The sequence below is a fragment of the Paralichthys olivaceus genome, chromosome 17 (genome assembly GCF_024713975.1).
Source record: "Paralichthys olivaceus isolate ysfri-2021 chromosome 17, ASM2471397v2, whole genome shotgun sequence".
NCBI classification, from domain to species: domain Eukaryota; kingdom Metazoa; phylum Chordata; class Actinopteri; order Pleuronectiformes; family Paralichthyidae; genus Paralichthys; species Paralichthys olivaceus.
The window spans coordinates 18,262,260-18,277,259 of record NC_091109.1 but is presented as its reverse complement, the minus strand read 5'-3'; the positions used below and the strand labels follow the sequence as shown (position 1 = coordinate 18,277,259).

At 47.6% G+C, this 15,000-nt stretch overlaps 1 protein-coding gene across 4 annotated transcripts in view; it reads left to right on the top strand.

Annotated features, from left to right (window-relative positions):
* Positions 1 to 15,000, top strand: part of LOC109644605 (sodium channel protein type 3 subunit alpha-like) — a 106,204-nt gene that overhangs the window by 10,804 nt on the left and 80,400 nt on the right. For all 4 annotated transcript variants that reach the window (XM_069512147.1, XM_069512144.1, XM_069512146.1 and 1 more), the window contains exons 2-5: positions 10,445 to 10,609; positions 10,836 to 10,979; positions 11,399 to 11,517; positions 14,929 to 15,000. The exon at positions 14,929 to 15,000 is cut by the window's right edge and continues 18 nt beyond it. In XM_069512147.1, the coding sequence (XP_069368248.1) occupies positions 10,487 to 10,609; positions 10,836 to 10,979; positions 11,399 to 11,517; positions 14,929 to 15,000 (458 nt within the window). In that variant the 5' untranslated portion in view covers positions 10,445 to 10,486. The remainder of the gene's footprint in view (positions 1 to 10,444; positions 10,610 to 10,835; positions 10,980 to 11,398; positions 11,518 to 14,928) is intronic.

The window sequence follows — 15,000 nt, the reverse complement described above, 5'->3', positions numbered from 1 at the left end:
ATCCTGATGAAAATAATCAGACGTGTTCAAAGTAAGAAAAACAATCTCAAAGGTATCAAATCAATTCCTGATCCGACGTTTAACGAGTTCTGTGTAAACAAACAAACAAACAACCCGACAAACACACACACACACACACACACACACCACTGGGACTTCTCCTCACATGAGGTTGAGGTTGAGATGGGACTCGACCTCTGCAGGTGTCAGATGAGCTGGATCTGATCAGCGGAGGTGAAACAGTCTCTCCTTCCCCCGACAGAGTCGCCTTTCAGCTGAGGTTACAGCGTGACATCACGGCCCCTCCCCACTGGCCGGCGGGAAGCTGATATTTACCGCGGACCCTCCGGGCTCCAGTGAGCGTTGCTTACACGCACTGACACACATTCACACATTCATTATTCATCCGCCCACTCTCTTATTCACTCACTCGCTTTTTCCCTCTTTCAGTCAGCGCCTGTTTTTGTCCTTCAAACAGTCGGTGACCTGAACACACAATGGGATCAGGCAGAAACAAACTTTTAAAGAACTTCTGCGGCGCGGACGTCATCAGGTCTGTGGGAGGGAAACTTTTTTAAAATCACAAAGGATTTGAAGGATTGAAACAAAGTGTTGAAGCTCTGCTGAGCATCAACCCGTCACATGCATGTACCAGGCTACTTCTTATTAGGATCATATTCAACATATAAAGAGGGTTTCCTCCTCCTCCTCCTCCTCCTCCTCTTCCTCCTCCTCCTCCTCCTCATCCTCCTCCTCCTCCTCCTCATCCTCATCCTCCACCTTCTTCCTCTGTCCGACCACGTCTGTACCGCACACAGAGAATCAACGCTTCTTTGGTTGACGCTGGACGGTTTCAACCAAATCGTCACAGCAATGAAAGATAATACGGTACAACTAACCGATCTCCATGGCAACCGATTCATCCAGAGGTCACTGTTGACCACGACACACACACACACACACACACTCAACTATTGTGAGAGTAAAATAGGAATAACACACACGTCATAGACATCAACTTGTTTGCAGCACAAGTAAATAATGAACACACTACTTTAACACACACACACACACTCACACACACACACTCACACACAGACACACACAGACACACACACACACTCTCTCTCTCTCTCTGAAGTGGATTGGAGCAGACTTGAAGTCAAACAGAAGAACTCTCCTCCTGCAGTTTTACATCTCTCTCTGTCTCTGCTGCTGTTGGACATGATGTTGCTAATTACCCACGATGCAGTGTGAGTGTGTGTGAGTGTGAGTGTGTGTGTGTGTGTGTGTGTGTGTGTGTGTGTGTGTGTGTGTGTGTGTGTGTGTGTGTGAGGGTTCCTCTGGGAGAGTCGTTCTCCAGAATCAGCAGCTGATGACAGAGCTGCTGTTTAACTCCTCCTCCTCCTCTTCTATCGTTTTTTGTCTCCTTCTCTTCTTTTTCTTTTCTTACTCTTCACCTCTCTCTCTTCCATCTTTTCATCATCCCTTTGTTTTGTTCTTCTTCTCTTTTATCTTTATACTTGTTGCTTTTATTCATGGATTCTTCTTTTCTTTCCTTTTTTTAAATTCCCTCTTTTTATTTTCTTCCTTTCTTTTCTCTGCTCTCCCTTGCTTGTTCTTTTTCTCCCCTCCTCTCTTTCTCTCCTGGTCTCACACATTTATTTAGTCTGACCGGGCCTTTCCTGAATCGGTTCCCTCCTCCTGATTGGCTGAGAGCAGTGAGCCACAGGTGTCCGAGTCCTCACCGTCCACGTCCCTCTGATTTCTGATTTCCCCCGAGAGCGAGCCTCCGTGTGTGTGTGTGTGTGTGTGTGTGTGTGTGTGTGTGTGTGTTTAATTAAAGCTCTGGGTGAGTCCTGCAGCCTCAGCTCACAGGACGTCGCTCTCTGTTCTGTTTACATGAATCATTCTTTCATTCCTCACGGTTAAAAAATCATAAAAGTCGTCAAAGCCAAAAAACAAATGTCCGGGTCAGTTGGGTCTTGTTGGAGGTTCGAGCTCGACTGAGTGACTTCCCAGTTTAAAATGTAAAAATCTAAAAGGTTTAAGTCCCACAGTCCCCATGAGGACAGTATTCAAGCTCTCACACACACACACACACACACACACACACTGATGCATGCTTGCACACGTGCAGACACATGCAAGGACACATAGCTTTCTATTCCTGTGTCTGTATCTCTTATTTCACCCTGTTGTTCTCTGTTTATCAATTCACTTCAGCTCCTTAAACTTATTCACAAGGCCGTCGATGGCAAGCGGGAGCCAGAGAACAAACGGTGCTCCTCTCGTCGCTTCACAGTTTTTTGGTACAACGAGTCACCGTGACACCGAAATGTGTCGTTTTCCTCTCGTCTCCATCTCCGAGTCCTCATCCCATAATCGTGCGAGACTAAACGCCCAGTAAATTTAATTTCTCCAGTCACTCGGCTCGACAGCTGGCAGCTTCACTTACTGACGCATGTTTCCTTTAATTTCAATTTAATGTGACCACTGACACAACAAACCTGGAGCTGAGGAGGTGATAAAAAATACAGCGTCAAAATGTGACGACGCAGAGTTTCTAAACAAGACATGCAAATGACTCGTGGTTAGATGACGTGAAGGAGGAGGAGGCGGACGGAAGAGAGAGAAGGAAGCAAAGGGAGGGAAGGAAGGAAGCGTGGGAATCAGGAGCTCGGACAAAGCGGAGAAGAAATACTGGAAGCAGCAAAGTTAGAAATTAAAAAACTGCGAGAAAGAAACAGAACGAAATAGTAATGGAAGCAAGAAGAAAGGAAAGGATGGACAGAGAATAAAAGGAAGCAAGGAAAGAAGGAAGGGAGGAAAAGCAGAAGGAGGAAAGTGTAAGTTGGATAAAAAAGAATAAAGGAAATAAAAGGAATAATTAATGAAAGAATTACTTTAATACACGTTTAGCTTCTCAGAGCTGAAACTGTAAAAAACGTTTTTTTTTTTTAATGATCGTGTTTTCAGCCTCTGACGCTCCGATGAGGATTTGAGGACGTCGATAAAACACGTTATCTTCGATGCGACCTTGACCGGAGCGTGAACCGACGGCTGCTCCTGTGTTATTGACCCGGCCGACGCGCTCGCAGGAGAAACCGTGGAGACGGATAATATGCAAATGTTCATCTGGAATGATTTGTGTGTTAGTGTGAGTCCTGCCCTGCACACCTCCGTCAACGTTTACTGCTCCATTGCTGCTCCTTACGTCCATCGTCTCCCTCCCGGACAATCCCAGACGTCCGTTTCCTTCCGAGGCCTGATGGGACATGTAGTCCAGCCTGTAGCAGCCTGAAAGACATTTATTTATTTTCCTTCTTCTAAAGCACCTTTTGATATTTAGAAATTTTTCTTGTGGGAACATGTGATTGAAAATGAAAGTGTAATGGAGGGAATCGAACTTCGTGCGGATCACAGACGGGCCCGAGCGGCTCTGCGTGAACCCTGTGGAGCAGCAGAACAACAGCAGCAGGTGATGAGCAGCAGGGCGGACTTGATGTTAACACGGAGAGAGCCGGCCCGCGGAGGACTTTAAGGTGAAGTCAGTGGCGTCAGAGCGAGGACGCTGCCAGAGGACTCGCTGAGCTAATGAGTCAGGTTGGCTCAGAGTGGACCTGGACTGTCTGCAGCCTGAGCAACAGCGACGCACAACGAACCCACCAGCGGCAGTCAGGGACGATCCGTCAACCTCGAGACACAGAACAGCACCTTCAGCAGCAGACTGATCCAACTCCCTGTGACGGGCGGCCACGCACCAAGACGACTCAGGGCCGAGACGTCTGAGAAGCAACAATTCAAGACAGAGAGAAAAAGTAAACCTGAAGATGTTTTATTATTCTTATCTTCAGAGCCGACAGAGTCATCTGACGTCCCGTGAACTCACCTCGGGAGATTTGTTTTCACGACGCCCTTTGGATGTGAAATAAACCACGAGAGAACATTTAGAACATTTATTCGTCCGCAGCAGGAAGTCAAGGTCTGTTCCACGTTTGTCATGACGTCATTAAAACGTGAGAAAAAGGTTCATATGTCAAAAACTAAAAAAAATGTTCGTCATCAAAAAACTTCTGGAGAGATCTGAAATATTGAGTTCATCCCTCACTTCCTTTACGGGAGAGATGAGGGATGTTCTTGTAAATGTCTTGGTCAATAGTTTGGTTGTACTTTATTTCCTTTTTGTGTTTTGCTGGTTGTTTATCCGGTTTTTGTTTTTGCCGTGCGGAGGCGTCGTGGGTTGGATTCTGATCGCTGATCCATTTTGGATTCAATTTCCAGTTTGCAAAAAAAAAAATACTTTTTCTAAACTCCTTCATGGACGAGTCACTAATCACATCTTCTGTGCATGTGTTCATTTCACCAGCGATCAGCAGCGACAGAGCTTTCAGGGAGCAGGCTTGTGATTCCTGGCCGGCGGTGCAAAGGGAAACACTGGCAGTAGATAGTTTCAGCTGTTAAAATCTCTCTGTGGCTCATTTCTGTGACTGTGAGTCGACTCTTCTGTTCTTCAGAGCAGTGAGAGTTCTCCAGCATCGGTTTCAGAAGCTCATGAAACCAGAGACGGTAGAAAGTCTATTAGTTCTTTGTAATTCATCTTCAATACATCAGATTGTAGTTTGTGTTGCTTTTATTGTGATGCAGCTTCACGAGGTGGAATGCATAAGCTAAATGGTGATCAGCTCTGTAGATGTTTGGTCGTAAATCAAAGTTTTGGATAAGTTAAAATCGTGACCTCATGGTGCAAGAGTGACGTCACCGGCAGGATAAATCCTCCAGGAAACAAACGTCTGAGACGAAGTTCTTCACAATAACTTGTGTCGACACAACAAGATGCAGACCAAAGACGAAATTAAAATATCCAAGATACAGACGCTTTTATCCTGGACGAGCAGGGACAGACGTTCAGGTGAAGCCGGTGACGACTGGGTCCTTCTGGACATGATGTCGCCTTCGCTGATTCGTCACGTGACCTCCGTCTTGGGGTAAACAACCATTTTCCGCCTCGGCGACCATCTTACGTGAGTGGTCACATGATGTGTGTCATCAGGCGTGTCAGCTGATCCGGAGCTCATGTGGACAGACATCGTGTGGACGAGGAGCCAGGACACAACTTCACTTTACTGTGTTTGACGAACAGCATTTGCTGACCTTGTATTTATCACGAGGGACAAAATGAAGAGAAGACACGACGTCCAATACGAAAAAAACTCATCGAACTCCGTCTGCAGAAGAGACGACACCTGAAAGTCCTGCGTTTAAGAGGCTGGTGTCTACGAAGGTGTGGAGGTGTGGTCATGCAAGACAAAGCTTCCATGTGACACGTGGAGGCGGCTTCATGTCAGCGTCCCACCACTACCCCCACCCACCCTGCACCCCCACCCACCCCGAAGCCAAACGCTTCCTGTGGTTATCTGCCAGCTCAGCTTGGCTCGCTGCCTGATATCAGTGAATCATTTCCTGCGTTGGGCAGCCGCTCGGCTCCGAGCAGCAGCAGCAGCAGCAGCACGGTGACAAAATGTGTTTTCCCCTCTCAGGCTAATTGAATTGAAGGCGCTGCATATTCACTGCCTCTGGACGCCGCCGTCCTCTGAGGCATTTCCGTGAGAGTTTTCGCTCTTCATCACGGCGCGGTGACAGGACGCTGCTTTTAGAGTCGAGCCAAAGAGCTGATGGCATCGCTCCTGAGTGAGGCCACACCCGCTCACAGCCACTCCCCTTCGTCCTCGTTGGCTTCGCAAGGAGGCGCTTTGGTGACAAAAGTGTCGTGAGCACTAAAAGAGACGCAATGATAATCAACCTGCGAGTCAAGGTTGGGGAGCGACGTGCAGAACGAACATCTCAGAGCAGTTTCCCTCCGGATCAGTTCTCTTACAAACTGCTGACGTGCGGCGCTGCAGTGGAGTGCAGCGAGGAGGAGAAGACGGGTCTGGACGTGACCATCAAGGCCCTAAAGTACGGAGGCTGAGACGTCTCATGGAGCATTAACGCAACAAATAGAGCCGCAACACAACCACGCCACACAATGGAAACACAACCGCCATTTGTGAAAACCTGGCCGAGCCAGTTTGTCTATTTGAAGTGTTTCGGGTTCGTTCTTCTTTTTTCAGCCCAAAACAAAACAAACCACGTGACCACGCCTCCGACCTCCGACACACGACAGCAGAGACCAGAGAGGTTTCACAGCAACACGCCGCTCTGCGTATTTACACGTCAACGTACGTGTCCGAGGAATCTGAGCGGTTTACTAGTTGAACCTGACGTGATAACATGGCCGAGCAGAGAGGGAGAGAGAGTGTGTGTTCGGAGCTGGCCAGAGAAAAGCTCGGAGCAGAAAAGAGCAAACCAAGCGTATGGTCATTCTGTCACACACACACACACACACTCTCTCACACACACACACACACACACACAGAGGAGCAACGGAGAGGCTCACTCTGTATCTGATGAATAGCTGAAATGGTACGTAAATAAAGGAAGATGGAATATGCATGCACCGACACACACACACACACACACACTCACACACACACACACACTCACACACTCACACACACACTCTGCTGTAATTCTCTAAAGGGACATTCTGTTTCTGCTGTTTGACTGTCGATGACACGTATGTCGCACGTTGCAGTTCGTTGTCGGCAACTTAACCTCTTTTGACCTCCAGGGCATCCCTCTGTGTGTGTGTGTGTGTGTGTGTGTGTGTGTGTGTGTGTTCACGTTGTGTCATGGTTCCATCCTCGGTGAAGTGTAGTGGATGTGGATGTAAACAACATGTTTATGTGTTTAGAGCGATTAAACAACACACTGACACAATAATCAATAGGAGGCATCGGGTTCGGCAGCGGATCGATAATTTAAAACCTCCTCGTTAATCGTCCACTGTATCGGAAAGTAGTTTTGCGAGTTTAACATTTAACGAGTTCACATTAAAAGCTTCTGTTTACAGCTGATTGTAAAATCCTGTTCATAAGTGATGACGTCAGCGGCTCAGGATGAAGTTTTGTTCCAACAACCTCGAGAATCTTCCCAGTCGTGAACTAATTTCTCTGATTATTCCGACGCCACATGAGAGAAGCTCGACGAATCGGTTGATTTGAACCTATCACAGATTCATATCTATTTATTTCACAGAATGAACAAAGTGGAGAAGATTTGTGTGTTTTCTTTTGATTTATTGTCATAAAACTTTACGTTAAATAGGAAAACATAAAGCCTCGGTTCATTTGATAACACTTTTCAAAACATCTTGGGAGTATTTTTTAATATATCGATATTTCTGTATCTGAATTTTTTACTTTAATATCTGCTGAAGCTGCAGCGTCTGTCTGCAGATTGTTTGAGCTGTGACTTCCTGTGCGCCTGCGTCCGTCCTGAGGGCGACGCTCGTTTGGTTGGTGGCTCGTCTTTGTTGGTGCTTTGACCCAGAAATTCATCCCGTCTGCTTCTCTCTCTGCGTCCTAACATCGTCTCCTGACTCCGGGTGTGTGTCGCTGAACTCCCTGTTTTTGTCCCCTGTCCTGGCCCCACATCAAACTGTTGTCAGTGACTTCAACTTCCTGTTTGCCCTCGAGCAAGGCAGCGGACTGCTAAATTAGGAGGGAACCTACTTGCTCCAAGGTTTTTATCCGCCGCTAACAACAGAAACTGAGTGCGACGCTGTGATAAAAGCTCAGATTGAAGTAAAATGAGATGAAATAACTCAGAGTTCGAGCGTGTCTGAGCACTTTATGAAGATCTAAATGTTCTGAGCTGAGTTTGGGCTTTATTAAAACCTAAAGGACCAACTGCTGCACGAGGCCAGAACCCAGAACGAGGAGTAAACAACAACACAGGCAGAAAATCAAAGGAAGCATCATTAACAGCAGTGGAATCATTAAGAACAATAGGAGCTCTGAAGGGGAACAGATATGAAAGTGTCTCGTCGTTCAGCCTGAAGCTGATGCTGATTAGTGTCTGAAGGAAAACGTGAAACACATCGTCTCACTGCAGCGAAGCCACTTTCACACAGGAACTCCGCAGCAGGAGATTGTTCAGGTGAGGGGCGGAGCAGCAGACAGAGGCAGGAAGTGACGTATTCACTCTGCTGTGTTTTAATAGACATCACCACAAACTGTCTGCACGTCCTCGTCTTCTAGTTTCATTCATTTGTGCGTCTGTCGTGTGTTAGAAACTTCTTCAACACGTTTTGTTGAGAGCAAATAGGAGGAGGTGGAGAGGTAAACAGGAAGTTGAGGAGTTTATATAGAAGTCGCTGCTGATTGGTCACCGATCAGAGCAGACTTTATCGGGGGGGGGGGGCTCTTAAAGAGACAGGAGCTGAAACCAAGTGTTTGAGACAGAGGCTGAAGAGAGGAGCTGCAGCGATGGACAGTCTGAGGAACGTGTTTCTGAACATTGGAGCGTGAAAACATTTTACAGTCAGAAGACAAATTAAAATGATCAGCGTGAACATAAAGTAATAATCACAACAACACAGCGAAGACATTCTGCTTCTCTGCTTTTTAAAAACTCTTCTGACGAACAAGTGAGTACGTGACCGAGAGCAGAAAGGAAACAGGACCGAGCAGCTCGTCAGGACCTACTGTACTGTGTGTGTGTGTGTGTGTGTGTGTGTGTGTGTGTGTGTGTGTGTGTGTGTGAGAGACTGAGTGGATGACAGCTCTTGATAAGAATGGAAAACAGAGCAACATTTTTCTTTGATGTCGACACACAAACACACACACACACACACATGCAGTCACACACACACACATGCAGACACACACACACACATGCAGACACACACACACTCACACACTTCAGAAATCAGATTTGGGAGCTGTGAAGAATAAATGCATGAAGGGTTGAAAAACGAGGCCTGTCTAATCATTCAATTAGGATCCAAGGCAGATGGTCTACACACACACACACACACACACACACACACACACACACACACACACACACACAGAGTTGCCAGAGTTAGAAGAGAGCTGTACAAACAGAGTGTAAGTGTGTAACAGGTCTATGTGTGTTTGTGTGTGTGTGTTTGTGTGTTTGTGTGTGTGTGTGTGTTCCTCAGCTGCAGATTAACTTCTCGCACTATGTGGCCTAAAGTATGTGGACACCTGAACACATCATCCACATGTGATAATTGAAGCATGCGTGTTGTTGGCGTGCCGCTCTGACAGACTCCGCCCCGTATGTTCCACCTGCCGCTGCGGCTTTTCCTCTCATTCAAACACACGAGCATCACGTGACGGTCAGTGATCAGCTGATCTGTGCTCACCGGTCAACTCCTGTCGAAGTTCGTTGTCGTCCGCATCATCGTCACATGCTTCCTTTCGTTTTATAACTTCTCTGGAACCAAAAGACTCAAACCAGGAAAAACAGCCACATCAAAAGTGTTGGTTCCAGACACGTCCAAAATACTTGAAGATAATTTCGATTTGATGTAACGAGGCCACAAGAAGCAGAGTCTGACACGCCTCAGGATTGATGTTGTGCAGTGAGACACACGGACTGATAACATCAGTGGCTCATGTTTCAGAACAAACACCAAATGTGTTTTTAAAGGACCTTGGACATCTGACTTTAATTTACAGATTTGAATAAATTAGTACATTTTGTTCAATTTTCACCAAATTATTGTGAAAAAAAAAAGAAGATTGTTCCGACTCGGCCTTGTCGGCTCTCAAACAAGTACGCCGGGCCAGTAGGTGGCGATAAAGTCTTCACCAGAACATTGGGCTTATTCTCCTTCATTCAGTCGTGTAAAGCCGCCACTGTTGTTGTTTCTGGCTCATGTTCGTTTCTCCACAGTGAACACAAGTCACTTCTCGTCACAACAACACAGCTTGTCGTGGTTCGTGCAACTGATGAGCTGAAGTCGTTCGTTAGCTTTATATCTGATGTTGGACGTGTGGTGTGGAGCAGGAAGCAGGTGTGTCTGTACTTCATCAGGTGGAACTCGGTCCTGAAGAGTTTTTCAGGCTGATTGCAGCTTTTTCAAAGGGTCCGAGCGGCGGCGGCTGAGTGATGAGCGAGGTGAAGCTGCGTACGGGCCTGAACAGCAGCGCCCGCCATCTCAGACGACGTAATCATTCTGTGAACCAAGGAGTCAGACACTCCAGGCACTTAAATCAAGCGCTCCTCATCTCGTGACTCAAGGATTCAAAATATACCCGGTGACTGTTTTACCCGTCGGCCGCCGCCTCTTTGTTTTAGCAGGATTTATCACTTTAACACATCAGGACAGGAAACATTCTTTTCCATTAAACGAACAGTGGTTTCTTCTGTGTGACCATCATCAGAATATGGAAAATACAGGTTTGAAATCTTTATGATTAAGGAGAAACTGTTTGGTGTCATGTTGCTGTGAGGCCTCGGGGCTCCAGAGGCTCCAGAGGCTCCAGAGGCTCATCTCTTCTCCTGGTTCTTGTGTCTCTGTGTGCAGCTGGTTTACTGGGCCAGTCAGCAGCAGGATCAGGATGAGAAGATGGCTGCCTGTGTGTTTCCAATGGGACCAGAGAGCTTTCAGCGCTTCACGCCGGACTCCCTGGCGGCCATCGAGCAGCGCATGGCCCAGGAGAAGGCCCGACGCAACAAACACTACCAGGAGGTACACACACACTCATACACACACACACACACACCGTGTTTTTAAAACCAGTGGAAATAGGAAGGAGGGTGTAACCTGACTGAAACCATGAGATGTGGGGCAGCTTCAGCGGACAGATGTTCCATTTTTCAGAGATAGTGATGCTCTGCTCGTGTGTGTCTCTCTCTCTCTGTGTGTGTGTGTGTGTGTGTGTGTGTGTGTGTGTGTGTGTGTGTGTGTGTGTCAGGACTTGGGCGACGTGCAGCTCCCTCGGCCCCGGCCCGACCTGGAGGCAGGAAAACAGCTGCCGCGCATCTTCGCTGACATCCCATCTCATCTGGTGGGCGTTCCCCTGGAAGACATCGACCCATACTACTTCAAAGACAAGAGGGTAGGCCACCCAGCGACGGTGTGTGTGTGTGTGTGTGTGTGTGTGTGTGTGTGTGTGTGTGTGTGTGAGTGTGTGTGTGGACCAGAGGGTGGATGACTGACTCTGTGTGTGTGTCCCGTTCCTCTTCCTCCTCTCTGTCCTTCGTCTTGTCCGTAGATTTGAAAAGTCTAATCCGAACAATCAGTTGGATTTATTAAGTAAATGATTCATGGTTGATTCCTCATGATTCACATGTAGAACCAGCTGGTACCTGTTAATATCCACGATCAAAGTAAATGAACATCTGCGTTTCTTTTGAGTTTAATAGATTGTTCATCAATGTTAATATAAGAAGCAGCTACTTTCTCTCACATGGATGAATAATCTGCACCTGTAAAGTCATGAATATGTTTTTCTTCTTCTCTCTTTGTTTCTTGCAGACTTTCATAGTCCTGAACAAAGGGAAGGCCATCTTCCGTTTCAGTGCCACATCCGCCCTCTACATCTTCAGCCCTTTTCACCCCATCCGCAGAATCGCCATCCAGATCCTGGTCCACTCATATCCTCTCTCACACACACACACACACACACACACACACAGTGTATGCACTCGACATGACGATGTTTTGCCACTGACTTCAGGGAAGTGGTTGAGGAGAGGTCAGAGGTCAGAGGTCAGCCACAGAGCAGCGTCCCTGCAGCCCGGAGTGTGTGTGTGTGTGTGTGTGTATGTGTGTGTGTGTGTGAGAGCGGCCGGGCCACCCTGACGGCGACGTGGCTGCAAACATAAACAAACAGACGCGGGGGGGTGTGGCCGCTTCCATCTCTGCAGGCGTCTGAAGTGAAACACACACAAACCTCATGTGACTGACATGTTAAAAATCCTCTTTTCACTGGATCCTACAGCTGGATGGATTCCAGGCGTGTGCGTGTGTGTGTGTGTGTGTGTGTGTGTGTGTGTGTGTGTGTGTGTGTGTGTGTGTGTGTCTCATCCTGCTGGTCATATTTCTGAGCCAGATATCATCTCGAGCTGTCGGAGAGTCATAAACATGACCAGTAAATATAACCCGAGTGTTCATCAAGGTGGTTCCTGCTCACACACACACACACACACACACACACACACACACACACACACACACACACACACACACACACACCACACACACACACACTCCACACCTGCTCCTCGTTGACCTCCCTCCTCTGACCTTTGACCTACAGCCATGTGTCTGTGGTTCCTTCGCACCTGTCGGACTCGAGCGGTGACACGCTTGCGACCGAACAGTGAAAGTGACTTCAGGTAACGTGGGACACTTGAGCTTCAGTCGGTTTTATTTCCTGTTCCAACAAAATCTGGTCAACAGAACTTTTATTCTAAATCCTCGTGGATATCATGTGACTGAAGTCTCATGACTTCATGGTGCTGATGTCAGTTTGAATCCCAGATTATCACATTCAGGCAACTTCATTTAAGAAGTAGCTTTAAATATTTCTGATCAATGAAAACTTCCTGATGTGTCACGATCTGGATCTAAACTGCTGATTGGACGATCGGCCGTCTGAAGCGTAAACGTGTTTTAGTTGACATTTTAATCCAGAAGTTGAAACGCCTCACTGAGTCTAAAGGCCCCGCCTCCCGTCCCCACGTCAAACTCCACATCCAGCGCCGGCGTCCGCCTCCGGCTCCAGACGTCAACATGACAGATATTACTTCACACCCAAAACTCAACAGCGCTCCCCCGACACACACCCCTCACCCCCCACACTCACCTCACACTTATCTATTTTTACCACGGGGGTGGGGGGGGTTGGCTGCTGGTGTTGAGAGATGTCGAGCCGATGGACACGCCGCTGTTGTCAGGGGATAAGTGGGTGAAGAGGTCGTAACGGAGGTGTGGCGCTGCTGATGGGCTGGTGTGTGTGTGTGTGTGTGTGTGTGAGACAAAACAAAAATTAGAACAAGTGCGTGTTGGGGGGGGGGGGCGGTAGAAGCTTTAAGAGCAGACGTGAGGCTGAAGTGGATTTTTAGTGTGTGTTTGTGAACGAGTCTTTTATAAGTGTTTGTGTGTGATCAAGTGTGTTCTGGATCTGTGCCCGACCACACTGGCGCCACAATGACAAGCTGTGGCGTGAGGTGGACACACACACACACACACACACACACACACACACACACACACACTTTGTGTCGTGCTCTTTCTGTTAAAATGACCTGTAGCTGTGTCTTAATTCAGGGGCAACATCCTCCAGAGGTCAATGGTCGTTGTGGGCGGGTCTGGTCCCCAGGTTTCCATGATCGCCGCCACCACCTTGTCCCGCCCTTATTGCCGTCACCTAGCAACAGAGCTGCAGTTGGACGCCACGAAAAAGTTTTGATGCCTCCAGTTTTTTCGATCTTTCATGGCGTTCAGTTGAGTCGAAGCTCAGCTGAAGCATCGGGCGTCTCATCGCTTGTTGCAGCTATTAGCTCTTGGTTCAACCCTGAAGTGCAATGAATTATGGGAAATGTCAGCGTGAAGGAAGCATTTGGAGGAAACTTTGAAATGTGAAAGTGTAGTGGTGCACATACACCTTCTGAAGTGGGACACAGCTTGTGTTTGACTACATATCCCAGAGGGCCTTGCTCTGAACAACACACACATTTGATTTTGTGTCCCATGAGGCATTGCTCTGGGACCCGGAGGCCGCAGCACAGCCACCAGCTGTGCCGCCGTTGTGTTTTACTTGTGTGGCAGCACTGAAGTGTGTGAGTAACTCTGATTTGTGTCGCTGCCGCCGAGTTGTCGTGACGGGTTTGTGTTCACTCTGGTGACTTGTGCGTGAACCGTATTAACTCTGAACAAGCTGGAGGAGATGGAATGGAAAGAACGGCGGACACGCACAAATGTGGAAAGAAGGAGAAAGAGTGAGAGGGAGATGGATCCCACCGTGGATGTGGGAGGTGTAATGACATTACCGGTACGGTGGCCTGGGAGGTCCAAAACAGCAGAGCTATCATTATGGCATAATTAGCTCCTGGCTCTGTGGCGGCGGCAGTGGGGGGACACTGGCGTTGTTTGTCAATCGGTAACCGTGTTATCTCGCCGCCTACCACCGCGCTCCAGCAACATCATTACAGCCGGCACTCAATCAACAATTACCCCGCCGCTCAAACAACTTTCAGCTGGAGTTTGGGCCGCGATCACACAGGGAGTATGTTCCCTCTGTCAAATTACAATAATTATGATTCATTTATAGCCGTGATTGACGGCTGAGCGAGGTCCCTCTCCCACCTCATCGCGTGTAGCGTGTGCTCGACATGGCAGCTGAAGGGGATGTTTAGCGTGTATTGCTGCCGTCTGACACTTTGGAAAGTTACTGCTCCTCATTATATGATGATTAGACGAGTGGGGCCTTTCTCCCACCGCTGCTGTTAATGGCATATTAATTTGCTGTATTGAACGTGGCAGCGCTGAAACGCACACGCTAACTCGCCGCAGCCTTTCAGTTCACTTCGTCTTTGTTTAGCTCTAATGGGAAATCACTGAAAGGTATTTTTTCACATGTAAAATGACTTCAGTGTGTAGTCAGTGCAAACACACACACACACACACACACACAGAACAGAGGTTTTTGCATTTACATTCTTGCAGTTTCATCGACTCTCAGCGACGGAACAAACCGTAAAAGCTTCGTTCTTTATTAGTCCGACAGTATTTCCACTTTCCATTTGAGTTCATCCTCCGTCTCTAAGAGCCCCAGATGTTCTCGTCCCTTTCTGGAACATCCAAACTCGACCCTCCTCCAATCTACAGAAACTGTTTTCTGACACACGGGATGAATGAGTGTCCTGCCTCCTAACAAAAGTGAGCAGAAGGATTTTAAAGGTTCAACTGAAATGTTTGAAATCTGAAAAAGATTCTCAGTTTCTGATTTAAGTTCTGTGAAAGTTTGAGTGAAGAACCTTGTTGCTCCTTGACTGGCTCACGTTATTCAGTTTGTTCATCATGTGCACCATCCTGACCAACTGCTGCTTCATGGCCATGTCGGAGCCGGCCTA